At 42.0% G+C, this 22,407-nt stretch overlaps 1 protein-coding gene across 1 annotated transcript in view; it reads left to right on the forward strand.

Annotated features, from left to right (window-relative positions):
* The window catches only part of FAM91A1 (family with sequence similarity 91 member A1), a 1,899,235-nt gene that overhangs the window by 1,820,968 nt on the left and 55,860 nt on the right, over positions 1-22,407 (forward strand). The window contains exon 23 of the mRNA XM_044066590.1: positions 18,252-18,321. Coding sequence (XP_043922525.1) covers positions 18,252-18,321 — 70 coding nt within the window. The remainder of the gene's footprint in view (positions 1-18,251; positions 18,322-22,407) is intronic.

Consider the following 22,407-nt stretch of genomic DNA (forward strand, 5'->3'; position numbering starts at 1 on the left):
ATTGTCTATTGACATATTTGCTTTGTCCTCAGAAATGTTCAAAAATAATTAAACTTATCTAGCACAGTAAATAAATACTTTTGAACGTTAATGTGCAGACTCCAGAAAAGGCAGCTGTAACTGTACTTTTTTTTCCCAGCATCATCATCTTTGTCATGAATTGGTTATGCTCATGTATGATTTTAGTAGTCCTTAGATAACTAAACCAAATCATCATAGTCATTAATCCCTGTTTTCCCATTTTCTTCATGGCATCTGGGTGTTATATTGACTTTTGCCACTTTTCACATTTCAGTGCCACTGTCCTGTCGTCTTTGACTGTCATGCCTGAGTGTTGCGGATATTCTCTCTGCAGTCCATCCATCTGTTTGCTGAATGTCTGTTTCCTTTTGCCTACTTCCTTTCTTTCCCAAATCTTCTTCACCAAATTATCGTCTGCTTTCTTGTACACGTTCCTTTACCACCATAATATGTTCACTTCAACATTCTCTGCGATTGGAGCTACTTCTGCTGCGTCTCTAATGTCATCATTTCGTCTGTCTCTCCCATTTTGGGTACTTCATCTCCATCACCTTTAGCTTCCTCAGTTTGTCTGCCTTCACTTCCCAGGCTTCTTTATCATACAGAATTACTGGTTGCATCACTGTTTTGTACACCTTACCTTTCAGTGTCTGGCATTCTTCTGTCACACACTACTCGGACCCTCTGTTACCAGTTAGCTGCAGCCCCTTGATTCTAGATTTAACCTCCTCATTCAGACTTCCCTTCTCCTCAACTACTTTTCCCAGATACTTGAAGCTGTTAATATATTTTCCCCTTCTCTATCAACTTTCAGCTTCTTTTGATTTCCCCCATTTGCTGCCATGACCACTGGTTTGTTTGAACTCAATTTCATCCCATATGCCTTCAGTTTTGTATTCTACACCCCCATCCCCCATTTTCTAAAGTTCCTGTTCAGAATTCCCTTGTAGTGCTGCATCATCTGCATATAGCAGGTGTTTTGGTCTGTCCACTCCAACCTGTTTGTTAATGTAGTCCATCACCAGTATGAGCAGCAGTGGGCTCAGAATCCTGATGCACACCCACCCCCACTGGGAACCCCACTGTAAGTCTGAACACTGTTTGCACTTGTGTCATTGTGTCCTTACATATAGCCTGTACTAAGTCTAACAATGTTTCTGGGACTTGAATCATTACAGGACTGCCCAAGTCAACCTTCTTGGGACTTTGTTGTATGCTTTTTCCAAGTCGAGTGACCAGTTACTCTTTACTCATGTCTAGCTTCTTCTCCATTGTCTCTGTCTGTCTGTTTCACGTCAAATTTTGTCAGTTGTGTTGCATCCTGATCTGAATCTGAGCTGCTCATCTTCTATAGTACTCTCTGTATTCATCTATCATTCATTCCCTCCAGCACTTTCACATAGTGTGACATGAAAGGGGGTTTGATACCCCTATACAGAAGTGTAATTAGAGTGGGGAGAAGGGGGGGTAGTCACTTCAGACATAAGGTGTTATGGGGCATGATTGGCAGATCCTTTAATTTTTTTGTTCAGCACATGAACATGAGGGCAGGCAGTAGAGAGTGAGGGCAAGGGCATCAGACCCTAGTGTTGAGAGGCACCAGATCTGGGAGTAGCAGTGGGTGCGAAATAAAAACAGTTCTGGCTCTGCTTCTGTATCACCCACAGTTGTGAATGTCTCCTTTGTTCTTGTACCTGGCACTAGAATGTTTATTCTCCGGTCATCTGGGATGCACCTTTCTCTCCAAAATGCTGTGAGTACCCTCTGGAGCCATTTCTTCCCTAATTCTTCCAACATCTTGATCATATCTACTGTGACCTCATCTGAGCGTGCTGCATTCCTTGACTTCATTTTCCTTAGTGCTGTTCTTGTTTCTCCTTGAAAACAAATGTCCTGACAGATTGAAGCCTTTAGTTTTACCCTGGCAGCAGCAAATGTTACTTCCTTTCATTGTGTTTCAGAAACACACAGATAAGTTGCACAGGGAAAAATTATTTGATGTTCTTGCTGATGTCCAGTTTAACTGATTAATAATATGGGCGACTGGCAGCCCAAAGCCTTGTATTTCACTGGAAAACAGTTTGCTACAGGCATCTTTCATTCTTTCAGGCATTCTTCTAATATGGACAGTATTTCACATGCACCTGATTTTCATGACATCCAGTTGCACTTAATAAATTTCATATTTTATTGCATTTTATTGCCATTTGTCATTTTTTTGTAGGCCTGCATGCACTTCCATTTCCTTTTGCTCTTTCTGAACTGGCTATTTATTTTACAATGAGAAAAAAGTATTTTCTGTTCATTAGCTAGGCTTCTAATATATTTTGTATCTTGACTACTATTTTATGCATATTGGTGGCTTGAGTCGGAGAATCTTGTGCAGTTGCCCATTCACTAACATTCACCATTGTGGCAGATTATTTTCAGCAGTGAGAGATGAAACCGAGAGTATAATGCAGTCATATAGTTTAACTGGCCTAAGTTCAGTCAATAAATAATTGGTCATCTTGTTGATTTAATTTGTTCTTCACTTCTTTATCAATGGGTTCACTTGACCAATCCATTGTTCTTTCAGTTTTTTATAAGTTGCCTGAGGGGTTCGTAAGTAATTATTTAATGTCTGGGATGTCTCCTCAGTCAAAAGCTAAGCAATTATGTTCATTCTTACTCAGTGGCATAAGCATCGTTGCTTCTAAATTATTGTCATTCAGATTTATTTGCAAGTATAGCTTCATTCACATATATGTAAATTATGTTGTGTACTGGTCCAGTGTTGCTGTTCATGTTTGCATAGCACTGATTATCATATATGCTCTATTTGATTTAACTTTAACTTGCAAGTCTTACTTATATTGCTACATTGTACAGTTATTGCTGTTAATGAACTGACAGCAACTCTTAAGAAAATGACGGATAATACTAGGCAACCTATTAGATTTATTATGAATTTTGATAACAGTACATAATTTTTATGGATTTGGTGTACAAACATTGGGGTATTTTGTTAGTAGATGACAGGCTAAGGGAATTGATACCTCCTAAATATCTTTTTTTCATATAGGAAGGGTAAAACGATGGCAGGTTGGTTTAACCACTATTACAAAATTGGGAATAAAGATAGGTGTAAGAACCAACTGAGTTTGGATGGTCAGATAAAGACAGGTTGTTACCCATGTGGATATTGCAGTCTTTGTAAGTTTGTTAGGAAGGATAAACATTTTATATCTCAGAATACTTCAATAGTTTTTGATATTTTGGTATTTGGAAATCGTAATTGTGACTGGGTGATATACTTGTCAACTTACACATGTTCAGCATTTTATGTGGGGCAAACTTCCTGTCCTTTTAAGTTTTAGGATATATGAACATTTGAGTGATATTCAATGTGAAAAATCTATGAATGCTTTATATAAACATTGATATTTTGGTATTTGGAAATCGTAATTATGACTGGGTGATATACTTGTCAACTTACACATGTTCAGCATTTTATGTGGGGAAAACTTCCTGTCCTTTTAAGTTTTAGGATATATGAACATTTGAGTGATATTCAATGTGAAAAATCTATGAATGCTTTATATAAACATATGAAGCATGCCCCTGCTTAGGTTCACCTTTATTATTATTGATAACATTTGTTTAAGTGAAAATAATAAGGTTGGATGGCATGCATTGTTAAATCGTAAAGAACAAATGTGGATTATTAAATTGGGAGCTTTATTTGCACCAGGTCTTAATGAGCAGTTATAATAAGCATAGCTGCTAAGGGAGCTGTATTTAATGTCATTGTAGTGTTACTGGGTTATTGCACTGATGAAAGCTTTTTGCCGAAACCAATATGCAATGTTTATAATATTCACCTTTGGGTGTTTTGTTTTATAACATATGTTATGTTATATTAAATGGTATTATTAGATAGTTGACTTTGAGTACGGGCTATTTGTTTTTGCTATTGAGTTTTTTTTGGATTTGAACCGATCCATACTTGCTTGGGAGCTTGTGTCTTTGGATTTGGAGTCTCTTTCCCCAAGCTCTTGGTCTGTGTTGTTCATTTAGACTAATTTTTATCCATCTTTGGAGTATTTTTTGGATATCAGCCATCGATCAAAGATATATTATTTTTAATTGCATGAAACTGCAGACATTGAGGGAGCAAGGTTTTTGTCGTGCTTCTGGCATTTTCAACTATGAATGACTTTTGATGGAGGATGGTTCATTTTGGGCTGGCAGCCAACTTAACTGTGGATTGGATTTATCAGCAATTCATGTGGTAACTTTGGGTCCTTTTTGGGGCTGAAACAGTAATTTTGCCTCTGTTTAAGTGCTTGCAAGAACCATTTAATTGGTTGTTGTGTTTTTCGGCTTTTCCCGGTTAGGGGTCACCATAGCGGAACTCTGGTCCGCTAATGATTGGCAGTAGATTTTTTTTTTACGTGCCAAGTTGCTGGCCCTGACGCACAACCTTCAACGAAGGTATGCCCATTTACGCACGTCTCCACACAGAAGACGCTCTAGCTGAGAATCAAACAGGACAACGTCTTACTGTGAGGCGACAACGCTACCACAGCACCACTACCGCAGAATCATTTAATTGGTGTAACCTTTGTTTCACAGGGAGGTGAAATAATAGGGTGAGATAGTTAATCAGGTGTTTGCTGACAATTTTATTATACTAAAATCTTCACAGCTGTCATATATATATATATAGTCTTTGTAATTTTTGCACCATTTTGCACTAATTGTGTTAATTATAACAGATAATTATAAAGGATGGTTTGTGCTGATAAACTGACTATTTATAACTACGAATTCTGGTCTTAACCAGAGTGTTCAATCTGCATTTTCAGCTGCCTATGGACTTTTCGCTCTAATCAGAGCGCTGTGGGTGGCTGTTTATGTTCTTAAGAACTCTTTTTTTTTTTTTTTTTCCCGAACAGCCACTGCACAACTCATGTTAGAAGTTTAAGTGACATTTCAGCAGGGTTTCTGCCATATGAACAGCGCAGGGATTTCCTCAAACTGTATTGAATTTCATGGACAGTTTTATTCAGAATAGTATTGTGTATGCATCTGCATTTTTGTTACCAACTGTATAATTCTGTTTTATTTAAAACAGACTTTTTTTTTCTAAAGTGATACCAGTTACTTATGTGTATACTCTCATGAAAAGTTTTATGTAATATTACATCTTTATTTTGAGTTGGATTAAGATTGAAGGGGTCTTATATTGAAGGGTGTTTGGTGTATTTTTGTTATGGATTTGACACAGCTTTTGGAAGGCCTATCGGCTTACAAGGATGATCTAAATGTTTTTGATTTACCTGATGATAGTGGGGGTAATCAAACTAAGGATAGGGCAAGTTTGACCTCGTGTACAGAAATCTTAAGCATTCATCTGTAGTTATGAAAGAGTTGAGAATGCATGTGTGGCACCTAAGGCTATTTAAAGCCTATTTCACCAAAAACATTACTCCAAGGGGTCTCCGTGTTCAAATTCAACCATATGTAAAGGGGGTGGATGATTTGTTATTTCAGGAATGGCAGATGGCCCAGCAGATGGTTTCAATGTCATTTGTTAAGATATTCATCTCCTTTTATGAACATAAAATTATTGGTTTAACCACCACTATTTACTGAGTTATGTGAAATGGTCAAACCATTTAAACAAGAAGTTGCATATTCTGAGCAAATTTCTTTATTATCAAAGAATTTAATAATGGTGGGAAAAGATGTGAAATCTCAGATGATTAGAAAATTTCAATGAGATGTTAAGGATTATACTTTGGGTAAACCATCTGAATACAAGAAAACAGTGCAGTTTGTTGAAAATAAGGTTCCATCTTCAGTGAATTATAAACATAAGGAAAACAGATCTGTCCTGAAGAAGACTAATTTTTTATTCAAACACTTCTGCAGATGAGTTTTCTTCCACCACAGACACTGAATTGCCAACACCCTCAAAGTCCCCTTTAACAAAGAAGGTAAATATTGACGCCCCATTAGAACTAGAAGGGGCAGACGTAAACACAAATGTGGGGGTAGCAAGTTTAGAAACATTATTGCAAATGATGGTACACAAATAAATGTGGATCAGAATGTGCACAATATTTCCTGTACAATTGTCTCAAGCAGGAAGTGAATTACTAAATAAATGACTGGGGTTTATACCCAGTTATTTTGTACCTGTATATACTTTTGCACAAGATGTCATTTCTTTTTGTAGAACTTTAAATCTGAGATTGTATTTTGATCAACAATCTCCTTTGGACTTGCATCATAATCAGTTTAGATTTTGACCATCCTCCTTTATGCCACCTTCTAGTAAGAATGGTGCGGTTTTTCAATATCAAGTGTTGAAAGACTTACATTTCTTGTATAATTCGAATAGAAATAGGGATTGGGATAATTTGTCAGGATCACAGCAGCAAGCTTTATATAAGCTTAGTCAGAATCGAGACTTAGTTATTAATAAGGCAGATAAAGGGGAAGCAGTGGTCATGAGCAACTGGGATATGTGTTATAATGAGGCCCTTAATCCACTTTCTGACCATCTGTTCTATCAACAGATGCATTTCATAGGTTGGTACTAGACTATCGGCCCTAGGGTCTATGCAAGCCTAGCCATAACAATTCCCTGGATATTTCTTCCACAATATTTACTTCTCTGAACCCTTGTCTAGCAGGGCGACTGACATGATCCCCGGGATGAATTTCCTATCTCCCATCCAATCATCAAGGTTCCTTTTGAAGAGGGCCAATGAGGCCCTCTGCTTGACATGTATGGGCAGTCTATTCCAGAGTATGGAGAGTCTCTGGGTCAGGAACCTATCACTCCAGCATGTTTTGTTCATTGTGATGACAAGGTTTAGATCCCTGGAGCGTGTGGCTCTGAGGGATTGGGATTTCTTTAAGTGGAACATGTCCAACAGCTCAGGGTTTGACATGACCTTGTATGTTAAGCAGAGATCACCTCTGAGTAGACGATATGCCACAGAGTATAGCCGGAGTTTTTTTAGACGTTCAGCATATGGCATCTGCTTTAGGCCTGTGGTTCTTTTAATGAGGTATTTCTGTAGCCTTTCCAGCTGTTGCAGATGTCTTGTGAGGTGCATACCAAATGGGGCATTATACTCTATAATGGGTCTAATGAGGGATGAGTACAGTGGGACATTGACCTCCATTTTTCTGGATTAAAAGCCCTTAGTGATGAGGTGTGCCACATAGAAGGATTTCCTGACTGTTGTGGCGATGTGGTTATCGCAAATGAGACCACTGTCCACCTGTGTCCCTAAGTCTCTCATCATCACAGTTTCGATGTTTAGTGTCCTGCCACCTATGTGGTAATTCATGGGTACATGTTTTTTCCAAAGGGGATAACTATACATTTCTTGGCATTAAGCTTGAGCCCATGGCTCTGGCACCCAGCATCTGTTTCTGTAAGGCCCTTTTGTAGAATATCCACATCATTTGGGGATTCAGTAATGGCTCCCAGTTTGCAGTCATCTGCAAACTTTGTTAGCCAGAGTCCCCTAGTGTTGGCCTGTACTTCAGAGAAATAGATGCCAAACAAGAGTGGTCCCAGGACTGAACCCTGAGGTACTCCACTTGTCACTTGTGTGGATGTGGATTTGGAGTCGGCTACTTTTACAGTCTGGGTTCTGTCAGTAAGCCAGTTGGCAACCCATTGAGTGACGTAGGGATTTATGCCCAGCTTAGTAAGTTTATCTATGATTCAAGAGTGGGGGATGGTGTTGAAGGCCTTGGCAAGGTCCAGATAGGCTGTGTGGACCACTTTACCCTCGTCTACAGCTCTGGAGACTGATTCAAAGAAGTCAGTCAGATTCAGGAGACAGGATCGGCCCTTCACAAACCCAAACTGGGTGGGGTCCAGTGTTTGAAGGTTGCCAATGTCTTTGTTTATAAGTTCCATGATAATGCATTCCATGCCCTTGCAGATCAGGCTTGTCAGACTGATGGGACGGTAGTTCCTGGGATCCAAGACGAATCCTCCCTTGTGGAGCGGGATAACTGTAGTTGTGCGCCACTCAGTGGGCACGAAGCCTGAGGTAAGGCTATGATTAAACATGACACTTAGGTGAGGTGCCATTTCATTTTGTAGTTCATGTAGTACACAGCCTGGGTTGTCATCTGGTCCCATGGATGCTGTATTCTTAGCTTTGGAGAGTGCAGTTTCTACCTGTGTGGCCGTGATTATCGGAATTTGGCAATCTTTTAGTATTGAGATGGGCCCTTTAGGGGGTGAGAGGGGGGTGAAGTTGGCACTAAGTCGATCTGCCAGGACATTGGCAATATCCTTGGGATCAGTATATTTAATGCCATTCTGTTGTAGCTCAGAGCAGATCTGAGCCTTGCCATTTAGATTCTTGACATAACTATAGAATGCCTTGTGGTTGTCTTTGGAATCTTTGGCAATTTTATTTTCGTAACTAGCTTTTGAGGATTTTATGAGGGATCTCAGCTTCTTACTGAGGCTGGTGATGGAGTTTTTTGCATTCTGGGATTTTCCTCTTTTCTGCAACAGTTTCTTCCTTCTGTTGTATAGTTTGTTTATAGCAGGGGACCACCAGATTGGCTTCCTTTTTTTGGAGAAGAGCATCTTGGATGTTCATCGTGTTTCACTGTTGCAGTCATTAAACTTGGGTTATCCTGCTGGCAGGCTACCCGCAGTCGGCCTGAATTCCAAAGTCCTGGTCCGGCGTCAGTTGCTGTCGCCTCTTCCCTGACATCATTGCACCAGGGGTATAAAAGATGCAGCCGACGCCATTTTCTTCAGTCTTTCTTGCCGCACGGTGCCCAAAGCAAAAGCAGTTCGCAAGTGCCGGTTGGCCGACTCCTGAGATTTTCGAAAACTAATTTCAGATCCGAAGTCTTCATTAAAGCTAAGTACCCCGTTGGGGAAACTTTTTTCTTGCTCCAGACGATGTCAGAAAAAGTTAACAATTGTATTTCTTGTAAGGATTTTCATTCTTACTGTATTCCTTGCCTAGGCCCTGACCACGACGTTGCTAGCTGTTGGTTTTGTGCTAGATTTAACCAACGCACTATTAAGCGTCGGTACGATTTTGCCTTTCATTACTTTGGCCGAAGATGTAATTATATAATGCCATCGGAACAGCCGACCGGAGTTTATAAAAAGCGCAAGGAAAAGGACAGGCATCCAAGGTCCAAAACCGACGACGAGGCCTTCGCTAGGCCAGTCACCGGTTCTCAGTGAGGCGCTTTCACAGACCCTGACACCTGCTACCTCAGAGCCACAGGCCGCTACCGACTCCCACGTGGAGACAACTAGGCCTCTGGATACTCAAGATATTGGACACTCGGAAACTATTCCCTCAGATGGGTCCAGAGCCACTGAGCAGGCATCGGCTTCTGAGGGTGTTTTCAGACCTACACAGTTATATGTCAAGCCAACCTCAGCTTCAAAGGCAAAGACTAAAACAGCTTTAAAGACAAAGAAACAAGTACAGCATTCTCCTGGACAGACTTCCATGCCTAAGAAACAGATGCTTAAAATGGCCGAAGACCTAATTACTTTGATCAGGGGTTCCCATCCCCCTCCTGATATGAGGCCTAGACAAGACACAGAATATGACTCTTCTGATCAGGTTTCCATTTCCTCTGACTCCTCTTCTGAACAGGGATACTGTCTTCCTCCCTATGAGGATTCTGATGCTGAAGAGTCTATTCCTTCAAACTCTCCTCCTGAGGATTATTCTTTTGGGGAAACCCTGCATACCATGAGGGAGCATTTTCACTGGGAGAGCCAAGATTACTCAGAATCTAAGAAAAGGCTCAGAGGCTTTCTTTTACTACCTCAGCACAAACCTCTTGCTATTCCACCTGTTCTAGACATTGTAGATTATGTATTTTCAGAGTCCTGCCTGTCTCCTGACTCTTTACCCCCTGCACCTGTTAAGCCAGACAGATACTACAGGGTTCCAGATTATCATAAATTTCTATATAAAAACTCCGCTGCTGACCCTGAAACTATATCTCAGGGTCCCAAAGGGGTCAAGGCTTCCACTGCAAAAAACCCTGTCCCCTCTGATAGGGACTCTAGGGCACTGGACAGATGGGGGAAAAAGTTTACACTTCTGCTACCTTGGTTGTAAGGGCTTTAAATTGTCAGTTTCATATGCTTAAATATCAGCAATACTTAATGTCACTGTTAAAACAGAAAATGTTGACAAATTTTGAATGTTCTGAAAACAAGGAAATGCAGGATTTATTGCATGCAGCTGAACAAGTGGGAAAGCATACTTTGCAATGTGGTTTTGATTCACTGGAGGCCTCTTGCAGGGCCGCTGTTACAGGTTCTGTCATTAGAAGGCATGCTTGGTTAAAGGAACAGAATCTGCCTGATCATGTTAAAGCAAAATTATTGGATGTTCCATTACAGCATGATACTTTGTTTGGTGTTAAGGCAGAAGAGGTGTTGAAGAAAATGGAGGATAAAGCGAAATCTATGCAGACAGTTAAGGATTTATTACAGGTACGGCCACCCAGATTTAGCAGGAACTAGCCTTCTAAGAATTGGTCCTTTCCAGTGTCAGACAGGCCACAAAGAGGCAGATACAGACACCCTAGAGGCAGATTTTAGCCCCAAGGCTCATACAGGCCTAAACAATGGGGTGCTTCTACCTCCAAAAGCGGAGAAGACAAATCACAGCCATATAGGAAACAGTCCCAATGACTTTCCTCTGCCAATGCCAAGCACTTATCTTTTGGCAGCACCCTTAGGGGGAAAACTAGCACTTTTTTCACAAAACTGGCACATGATCACCCAGGACAAATGGGTCTTGAATATAGTGTCTCATGGCTACAGGTTCCACTTTCACACCCTTCCAAAGACAAAAGGTATGCCAGACCTGCCACACAATCAATGGGCAGAGGCACAAAAGCAGGTTTCATCTCTCATGGACATGAAGGCTATTCAGCGAGTACCACAGCAAAAGCAGGGACAAGGATTTTACTCAAGACTTTTCTTGGTACCCAGAAAGGACAAAGCCTGGAGATCAATACTGGACCTGTCTATTCTAAACACTTTTCTGGACGTTCCAAAATTCAAAATGTTGACTCTGCAGCAGCTTCTGCCCATGCTGGGCAAGAAGGCTTGGCTTGTAACTTTGGACCTCAAAGAGGCATACCTGCATGTCCCAATCAGACAATCTTGCAGAAAATACCTCAGATTCATAGCTGGCTCAATGCACTACCAATTCTCTGCACTGCCCCTTGGCTTATCTACTGCGCCCAGGGTCTTCACAATATGCCTGGCACCAGTAATCGCATTTTGCAGACAAAGAGGAATACAAATATATCCCTACTTGGACGACTGCCTTACTCAAGCAGAGAACAAGGACATTCTACTGAGGCATCTGGCGTTTGTAAAAAGATTACTAGTTTGCCTAAGGTACACAGTAAACGAAAATAAATCAAAACTGGTACCCTCTCAAGAGATAATATTCCTGGGTGCAAGTTTAAATACAAGTGCCCAGATGGCTTATCTCACGCCAGACAAACAAAGGCAACTGACTTCTTACTTTGAAAAGATGGCAACAAAGACCCAGTTATCTGCAAAAAAATTCTGCAGACTTTGGGCTTCATGGCATCCTGCATTCTGCTAATTCCATATGCAAGACTGCATATGAGGAAGCTACGATGTTATCTAAAAAGTGTTTGGACTCAACATTGCCACAGCCTGGAAACATTGATTATCCTCATTCCCTGCCTGCAACAGGAGTTTTGATGGTGGGTACAGGCCTGTCACCACAACAAGGGGTAGCTATTCACTTTACCCACAGGCAGGCAGGCACTAACAACAGATGCATCAGATTATGTCTGGGGGCCCACATGGTAGGAAAATGTATTCAGGGCACTTGGCCCACAAGTCAAATGCATCTTCATATCGATCAAAAAGAGATGCTAGCTGTACAGAATGCCCTGACAGCCTTCAAGGATCTCCTTCATCTAGGACAACTGCTGATAAAGATGGACAATACTACAGTCATGTGGTACATAAGCAAGGAGGCACACATTCCTACCCCCTCTGCAGACAAACCATGACTTTGTGGAACTCAGCATTGACTTATCAAGTACATCTGCAAGCCCAATTCCTGCCAGGAAAGACAAATACTCTGGCAGACGAACTAAGCAGAAACCTCATGGACCCCCGCGAGTGGAAACTAGATCCATAAATATTCAGCATGATAACAAGGAAATGGGGATGCCCAGACATAGATCTATTTGCCTCCCCTCACAACTGCCAACTACAGAGATTTTGCACAAGGACTTATCACAAACAAGCATGGAAAGTGGATGCCCTATCATTCAGCTGGAAAACCCTTACAGTATATGCCTTTCCTCCACTGCCTCTTTTCCCCAAGGTACTCCTAAAGGTCAGACAAGAGAAGCCAAAAATTATTTTTATTGCCCCAGACTGGCCACACCAGCACTGGTATCCAATCCTAAAGAGCTTGTCTCAAGGCCCAGCCTGGACATTACCTCAAATTCCTCATTTACTGACCCAACAAAACAATCAGATCCTGCACAGCCAACTCAGAACCCTAAATCTGGCTGCATGGCGGATAATATAACCACTCAGAACACACCTTTCTCTAAAGCAGTTATGGATGTTATTTTCGGGGCCAGGAGGCCTAGCACCAGAAAATGTTATGCAGAAAAATGGAAGAGATTCTGTGCTTGGAACCAGGCACAAGGAATTGACACACTTGTTCCAAATATTCCTCAGATTTTACAATATCTAACTGAGATGCTGGACAAAGGCCTATCCTTCTCATCAATTAAGATCCATGCCTCTGCCATTTCAGCTCATTACAATACAGATCCACCAATTTTTTCACATCCATTGCTAAGGCAGTACCTCAGAGGGGCCAAAAACATAAGACCTCCAAGGAGAGCACCAATACCTGCATGGGACCTCAATTTTGTCTTTGAAAAGCTCACACTGCCTCCTTTTGAGCCAGCCAATACAGCTGAGATAAAATTCTTATCATGGAAAACAGCTCTGCTCCTAGCAATAACTTCAGCAAGAAGAGTCTCAGAGTTACAGGCATTAATGGCTGTGGAACCTTTTATTATTTTTCATCTGGACAGGGTTTCTCTAAGGACAAACCCAACATTTATGCCTAAAGTAGTGTCCAGTGTGGCTCTTAACCAAACCATTCATTTGTCTACCTTTTACCCAAACCCACAGAATAAAGGGGAGAGACTTCTGCATTCGTTGGACATACACAGACAGCTACGTTTCTACTTGGAAAAAACTAAAGCTTTCAGAAAGACTGAGCAGCTCTTAGTGGCATATGCTGCAGGATCACAAGGAAAAACTATTTTAAAGCAGACTATTTCAAAATGGATAGGCCACTGCATTCATTTCTGCTATTCACAATATGGTAAATCAGTGCCTAAGGGCATTAGGCCACATTCAACCAGAGCAGCAGCCACTTCAGCAGCCTTCCTCAGAGGAGTACCAACCAAGGATATTTTGGAGGCTACAACTTGGACTTCAGTGCACACTTTTACAAAGCACTACTACTTACCTCTTTACATTAAATCCAGAGCAGGCTTTGCCACTGCAGTTCTGCAGGGCCTCATAGCCACTCCTAATTCTATTTAGGCCTAGCCACCCAACCTCAGCTTTGGGATTCAACCCAAGTGTAATGACTGCAACAGTGAAACACGATGAACATAGTACAGTTGTGTACCTACCATAAATGTAGATGTTCGAGTGTATTCACTGTTGCAGTCCAGGTTACCCTCCCGCCATCCCCCTTTCATTGCTGGGACTTATCTGTACTTCTCTATTCTATACAACCTATGTGGTGTATTTGCTTGTAGATGAAGGTAATGTTTATGTTAGTGCATGCTTTTGTACAAGCAGAATTTTGGCCTACCCTTTTGGGGGCACCTGACATCTGGTGCAAGAAAAACTGAAGAAAATGGCGTTGGCTGCATCTTTAATACCCCTGGCGTAATGACGTCAGGGAAGAGGGGACAGCAACCAACACTGGACCAGGACTTTGGAATTCAGGCTGACTGTGGGTAGCCTGCTAGCAGGATAACCCAAGTGTAATGACTGCAACAGTGAATACACTAGAACATCTACATTTATGGTAGGTACACAACTGTACTTTCTATTTGGGATGGCATGATTCATGCACTAGTGGATGTGCTCGTACAGTGCCTTAGTGTAGGATTCTGCAGTCGAACTTCCAGATCCCATCTGCGTGGGTGTTGTGAAGTTTGTCACTTCTGACTTCAGTAGCATGAAGTTAGCTTTGGAGAAGTTTTTTAAGGACGTTTCCTTACTGGGGAGTGGGGGTGGGATGTGGATGTCAAGGGTGATTTGCTTATGGTCAGACCTGACCAATGAGGGGGTGACCACTGGTGTGGAGCATCTATCTCCCATGTTGGTAATGACCAGGTCTAGGATATTGGAGCCCCTGGTGGGACAATGGATTATTTGATCCAGGGCATTGGAATTTATGAATTCCAAGAACCATTGGGAAAAGGAGTACCCGAGTAGTTTTCCCAATTAATGGCAGGGTAGTTGAAATCACAAAGTATTAGGGTGTTTGGTTGTATCTTAATATTTTCCAGTATGTTTAGAAAGGTGTAGTGAGAATCTTGGGGCATGGTGGGGGATCTGTAGCAAGCTACAATTTGGATTGCAGTCTTACCTAGTATTAGTTGCACCTGGAGAATTTCAGATGCATTGTGTTGGGCAACTAGCCTGAAGGTGTGAATATCCTTGGTGAATATGGATACTCCTCCACCTTTAGTGTTTCGGTCTTGGCTTTGTGGCCAAAAAGTGTGGTAAGAATTGTAGCCTGGTATTGCAAGGGTGCTCTCTGGATCCTTGAACCAGGTCTCAGTTACTGCACAGATATCAATGTTCTCCTTTTTTAGGAGTGCATAGAGAGAGTGCATTTTGAGGTTTAGACTTCTAGCATTAAGTAGCATTACCTTCAGATTTTGCATGCTTGTATCTGTTACGGTGGTGGTTTTATCCTTTGAACCTTGCCTTAAAAAAGACACTATAGGGGTGGCAAGAGCTTTAGCCAGTAACCTGAATCCTGGGGTGACAGGTGCAGACCATCTCTGGCAAAGCACCGTGGTTTGCCGATCATGTCTTCCCAGGCAGACAAATACTGAATCCCCTTTGAATGACACCAAAAGTTTAGCCAATTGTTGAAGTCAATCATTTTGTCCTTATACTGTGGTAGCATTGTCGCCTCACAGTAAGACGCTGTCCGGTTCGATTCTCATCTAGAGCGTCTTCTGCGTGGAGACATGCATGAATGGGCATACCTTCATTGAAGGTTGTGCGTCAGGGCTGGTAACTCGGCAAGTAAAAATCAACTACTAATCATTAGTGGACCAGAGCTTCGCTGTGGCAACCCCTAACCGGGAAAAGTCGAAAGACACAAACAAACTGTGGTATCATTCTGGGCGAAGGCAGGATGCTACTCAGGGCTAGGGTCATACCTGCCTGGGTCACATGATCCAAGAGCTCTTCCATGTCTCTTTTCATGTAGTCCAGGGAGGTACGTCTCATTCACTCCAGCATGGACAATGACAGAGTCATATTTGTACTTGTTGTGGAGTGACTTCAGTGCATGCATTATGTGGCAGATCCTGGCACTCGACAGGCAGCTGACTGTAATTTTCTCCTTGTTCAGCCTGGTGAGTGAGACATCAGTGTGCCTGACTATAGAGTCACCTATGACTAAAGTGTTGGGTACATTGTCTTGTTTTGGGGCTGTTGTTGGGTGGCACACTGGTGTTGTGAGCTATGTGTCACTTTGGTTGTGACTGGTGTTTGTTTGCGTTTTGGTTTCGGAGGTCCTTGTTGCTTGGGCAGGTTAATGTTAAGGGCCTCCGCATATGTGGGTTTAGTGTTGCTATGTGTGGGTTTTGAAGGGCTGTGAGTTGCTTGAGGTGTAATGCAGGTGTTAACCTTCTCCTCTTGACTGTCTAGCACAATCTTGGCTGGAGCTTTGTTTCCAGTTTGGCTATGCAAGTGCTTTTCTCTCAGTGTTGGGTGGTAGGAGGAGAGGATTGTCTGTGTACATGAGGCAGTTGCTGCACTGCCCCAGTATGCCCAGATTCACCAGGTGGACAGGAGAAATCACCAGAAGCTGACCCTTGGACATGCCTGTTTAGGTGCTTTTTTGTAAAGTTTAAGAGCTGTTTTCCCTTACCTTTGCAATTATAGGCTGTTTAGTGCCTATGATTAATTTCTCCTTATTGACAAGAACCCCATATCAGTATTTAAGAAGGATATAGATAAATATTTTTAAATAGCATTTGAGGAGGGTATTATTTCAAAAGAAACAGTATATCATCTTACAGTTCCAGATCCAGTTAGTTACCTAAAATCCATAAAAATGTTGAGAAGCCCCCCCCTTAATATAGTGGAAGATATGCAAATTGAATATGATTGGTTGTTATGTACCCTTGATGTTTCGGCCCTGTATACTAATATTCCTCACTGGGCAGGTCTTTTGACACTGGAATATTGGTTGAATTGGGCTTCTTTATATAGCCCAGTATTCAACACTTTTTTACACTGTTTAACTGAGCATGTACTCACCAAAGATGTGTTTTATTTTGGTGACCAGTGCTATTTACAATTAAAGGGGACTGCAATGGGGTCTTCATTTGCACGGATGTATGCTGATCTTTTTATGGGTTATGTTGAAGAACAGCTTATATATGATGATTCTTTTAATATATTTTTGGGCTCAGTGGATATCTGTCAAAGGTATTGGATGACTGCTAGTTGGTTTGGAGGTCAGATCCTGTTTATCTACAATAATTTGTGGAATATTTAAATGAGAACAAGTGGGGCATCCATTTTACTGTTAATTGTCATTCAAAATGTATTACTTTTTTGGATATACAAGTTACTTTATTGAGTGATGGGACTTTACAAAGCTCTATGTTTAGGAAATGTCCACAATTCAATACATTACTGCATGCCACTAATTGTCATCCAAGACATGTTATTAATAATATCCCTAAGTCACAGAACCTTAAATTTAGAAGAATATGTTCATCTTCATAGACATTAGAACAAAATGAACAAGGTCTTGTTCAAGGTTTTCTAGCAGAGGATATCCTTTACATAATGTTAAAAAGGCCCTTACATCAGAAAATCAGGTGCAAAGATCAACATTGTTAAAATATCAGGTGATGGATAATACTAGACAGCCCATTAGATTTATTACAATTTTTTTGGTAACAATATATCATTTGTTATGGATTTGGCTTAATTGATGACAGGCAAAGGGAACTGATACCTCCTAAATGTCTTTTTTCATATAGGAAGAGTAAAACAATGGCAGGTTGGTTTAACCAATATAAAAAAACTGGGAATAAGGATAGGGGTAAACACCATCTGGGTTTGGATGGTCAGACAGTAACAGGTTGTAACCTGTGTGGCCATTGCAGTCTTTGCAAGTTTGTTAGGAAGGCTAAACATTTTACATCTCAGAATACTTCAACAGTTTTTGATATCTTGGTTTGTGGAAATTGTAATACTGACTGGGTGATATACTTAGCAACTTGCACATGTTCAGTATTTTATGTGGGGCAAATTTCCCATCCTTTTACGTTTAGAATATCTGAACATTTGAGTGAGATTTGATGTGAAAAATCTACAAATGCTTTATATAAACATACTATGAAGCATGCTTCTGCTAGGTTCACCTTTAGTAGTATTGATAACATTTGTTTAAATGAAAATAATAAGATGGGATGGCAAGCATTGTTAAATAGTAACGAACAAATGTGGATTATTAAATTGGGAACTTTATTTGCACCAGGTCTTAATGAGCAGTTATAATTACCAATAGGGAGCAGTATTTAATGTCATTGTGGTGTGATTGGGTATTGGCACTGATGAGGCTTTTTGACGAAACCACTATGCCATATTTACAATATTCACCTTTGGGTGTTTTGTTTTATAACATATATGTTATGTTATATTAAATGGTATTATTAGATACCTGACTTTGAGTGCGGGATATTTGTTTTAGTATCTCTTAAGAACCCTAAATAATTTTTCTTCAATTAGAAAGCTCACTGTTAGTGTTTTATTGGGATTATTTGGTCCAGTGAGGCATAATCTGGTCAAGAAAATTCAAAAGATAAATTACACAGTTTCTTTTCTTTTCTCCTCACAGCCTTCAAAAACTGTTGCATTCAAGCAGAAAACTTTCCCTTCAGGTCCTCAACTTTGTTCATTCATTCCAGGTAAGAAGACATTTCTGCTCTCAAGTTATGCTTTATCTTTCACAGTGAACACTTATCTGATTATAGATGCCATATTCTTATATAGATACCATGCACTAGAATTTTCAGTTTGGCAGTATATACATCCTTCCTGGTTGTTCATCACTGACATGACATTTTGCATTGTTAAGTTCTGTAAGAGCATCAGTCAGTGTCCAAGCTAATTTTCTTGAATTGTCCCCTTCATGGAGTAGCCAACTGTGTTTTATTTAGTCTTACAACTTAGATCCTCAAGAATATATCTCCAGAAGGTAAATACTCATGGATAGTCATGCACATTATTCTTGTAATTACTGCCAGTAACAGCAATCAAACTCAAGTGCTGCCTGTTTTCTCAAGACTGGTATTTGGACTATTAGTATGACAAAACCTAGTAGACATTTTTTATTGGATTGCCCCCATTTCAAATACCCATAGTTTGGCCTTTTTATGGAAATGTGAGATTTTGCAGAACAACTATACCTACAACTAAAATGACTACACTTTTTGCCAAAATAAAAATATGTTTTTGTAGAATTTGAAAGTAATTATTTTAAGCAGTTAGGGAAATTGAGAAACATTTTTGCCCTAAAACTCATGGAAGTTCCCAGTTTTAATGTTTTTTTTTTGTTTGCATGATATACCTGCCCAAATAGAGACCCTCTTGCATAGAAGAAACAGGTGGTAACCCCGCATCTTTCAGGAAGCAGGTGTTACTAGTTGAAAGACAGTGACAATTCCAAGTGAATTTTTTTCCTGTTCTGATCTTTATAGCATTGCTTGACTGCATTAGGGTCCTTGGCGTGTGTGTGTGTGTGTGTGTGTGTGTGTGTGTGTGTGTGTGTGTGTGTGTGTGTGTGTGTGTGTTGGGTGGGCAGTAATGGTTACACTACCTCCTGCCACTTTTGTGGTAACTAGCAAAGGCGTTCTTGTCACAGTTAAGTGCAAGGCCATAGCTGCTTCTAAGCTCATTAGTTATCCTCACTGCATAGGTCAGTGCCATCCTTTGTAATTCAGTAGCTGCCATGTCCTTACTGGACAGAAATAGTCCTTATTCTACCTTGTCTCCATTTATCAGTGTTAGATTTTTTTTTTCTGTGGACAAAGTGTCATAGTCCATTCAAAACAATTTAGTTCAAAATAAAGAAGACATTATAACCCAAGTATAGTAGACATAGTTATTTTTTTATACCATCTTGAAATAATTATATATTATTTAGTTTATCATAACAACAGAAAAAATAAAACATTTGAATGTTAGGTTGTCAATCTCGCCTTCATTCTTGCTGGATGGGTTCGGAGCCGATCCTCGGCTCCGACTCGGCACTTGCTAAGCTCGAGAGTCACTTTTACCAACTCGAGGTAGTCCCATATCCCATGATGCAAGGCAGTAAATACCCAGATCTCGTTTGCCGCTTCGCTGATGAGGTACTCCTTTTACCAGCTCTTGGTAAGTGTTTTATTATACACATTTTAGTCACCCCATTCCTAAAATTTCTCTCATTTATTAGATTTTTTGTCAATTTTAGATAGTTGTACGGTCTTTAGCTAGTTTTACTATTTCCTAGTTCTTTTTATTAGTCGGGCCTTCATCCCCTCCCATCCCTTCCTATCAGGGTGTGTGTGTGGGTTTATTTTTTACCCATTTAAGTTAAATATTTCTGATTCTGGGACTGTGTGAGTTGTGTGTTTTGTGGATAGCACTATGTCCAAAGAACAGAGGGTCTCAGGCTTCAAGAAGTGTGACTCGTGCTTGTCAGAAGATGTCTCTGACAGACGGTCACACTTCTTGTATCTACTGCCTGGGACCTCTCCACCTGCAGGACTCCTGTGCTATTTGTCACTCTTTCAGCCAGAGAGTCCTGCAAGAAAGGAGAAATAAATTAATTATGAGAGGACTTCTCAAACCGGAGGGCTCCTCGTCCAAGTCTGCTTCGGGCAAGCCCTCTAAGACCTCCAAGGCCCAGGCTTCTGCTTCTAAGCCTCCGGCCTTGGCTCCGACTCCTTTGGAGTCGAGATCGGCTCCGGCTGGAGCCGATCTTATTTTGACTAAATCTTCAGCACCGATGGCTATCGGTGCCGATACTTTAACTGCCACATTGGTGTCGGCTCCGACCGGCTCCGATCACCATGTGACTAAGGCTTCGGTATCGGCGCCGACCGGCTCCGATACCATTATTTCCTTGCCTGTATCAGCTCCAGCCGGAGCCGATACATCCTTGTCTAGACTTGGAGCCGAGAAGTTGTCGGCTCTGTCTGGAACCGAGGGTTCTTCGGCTCTGATGGTTCCGTCGAGGAAGCGGTCCAGGTCTCCCTCTTTGGAGCCGATACTGTCGGCTCCGGCCTCTCCTCTTCTTTCGGAGCGCAGCCATCGGAGCTGATCATCTAGGTCTTCCAGGCTCCCAGACCATGATTTGGAGAGAGTGGTAAGCAGATTGTTAAAATCACAGGCACTAGCCCAAATGCTTCATAGTCCGTCTCAACAGACGACTATTAATCCACACCCTCTTCAAGTTCCTCCTTCGACTCTCCTCCAGAGCTTGGAGCTGGAGTCTATGGGAATAGTTACTGCTATGGCTGCGGGGCAGATACCTCCCCTTTCTGCTCCCTCAGCTTCTACTCTTATCTCCTCCTCGAGACCTTCCTTGGAGGGATCCGGTGGTCGGGCTTCCCTGGTCTGCTCCGAGGGGGTGAGTGGCATTGGACCCTTGTCCGACCCTGCTCTTCCCCTCGGGGCTTCGGCCTTGGTGAGCTCGGCCCCATCTGCCTCGGAGCCTTCCCTTTCGGTGGGCCCGGGAGTCCCTGTTTCTTCGGAGCGGGGTCTCTCGGATCTCCCTGGGAGGAGAGCCTTCGAGGTGATGAGGAGTGTGCTGGCCCCTGGGCTCAGTCAGCAGTCTATCCCCTTAGCTCCTCCCTCTATGGTGCCTGTAGATGTCTCTTCTCACTCTCTTGCTCCCGGACTGAGAGATCCACCGCCTCAGGTTTCCCCACTGGGAAGAACCCCCTCTTCCGAGGATTCTCCTGATCCGTCAGGAGATCCTCCGCGTAAGAGGACCTGTAAGAGGAAGCACCTAGACTCCCTCGAGTCTACTACTTCAGATACTGACTTAGATGAGTCGGAGGGGTCCCCTAGATCCCCCTCTGAGGATGTCTCATTTTCAGACATCCTAGAACTCCTAAAACAGAGGGGAAACTGGCCTTCCATTAATCCCTCCGAGGATGAGTCGGTATACCTAGAGGCTTTCGGATCTCGACCCTCCACCTCCTGGGTGTCTCCGCCTTTCGACCCCCTCATGGAGGTGATAGCTCGGAAGGCGTGGGCATCTCCTGATTCCGTAGAACCAGTTCCCAGGAGGCCTTCTAAATTTATTACAGCCCCTTCCGAGAAGCAATTTCTTACAAAAGGTGTCCCTGTTGATGCCATGGTGGTGGCGGCCGCCACCAAGAAGGAACTTGCAGATCCTTCCGTACCAGTCCATCCTCCTAACAAGGATTCTAGGACCATGGACAGGTATGGTAAGCGGATGTTTTCCTCAGCGACCTTTGCCATGCGTTCGCTGAATTATTTATGTCACTTCACCAGACTTCAAAGGGACATCCTTAAAGAATTAGGTGAAGTAGTACAGGATCCTACAGCTGCAGGGGCTCAGGACAAGATTGCTTCCCAGCTAGGAATCCTTAACTCCATAACCAACTCCTCCATGTGGCTGATTTCGTATGTAGCAGATGGAGTGAGTAGAGCTGCAGGGACAGGAGTGGCTCTTAGACGTCAGTCCTGGATACGGCTCTGTAATTTTGTAGATCCCTTTAAGGCGTCCTTCACAAACTCTCCCTTCGATGGATCAACTTTGTTTGGTCCTCAGGTGAAGGATACGTTGACCAGGTGTGAGCAAGACGGCAAGACTCTTTCTGCCGTAGGAGTCTGTTTTTCCACCCCTTCTAGGCTTTACCCTAAGGGACAGAAGGGCGGAAAGATGTGGTTCCGTAAATCTCAGGGAGTCACGCCGGACACACTTGGTCAGTTTACCCCTAGGGGCAGAGGGGGTAATAATAACAGACGCCGCCCTA

This window comes from Protopterus annectens, chromosome 3.part1 (assembly GCF_019279795.1).
Source record: "Protopterus annectens isolate FY-2018-M chromosome 3.part1, PAN1.0, whole genome shotgun sequence".
Taxonomy (NCBI): Eukaryota; Metazoa; Chordata; order Ceratodontiformes; family Protopteridae; genus Protopterus; species Protopterus annectens.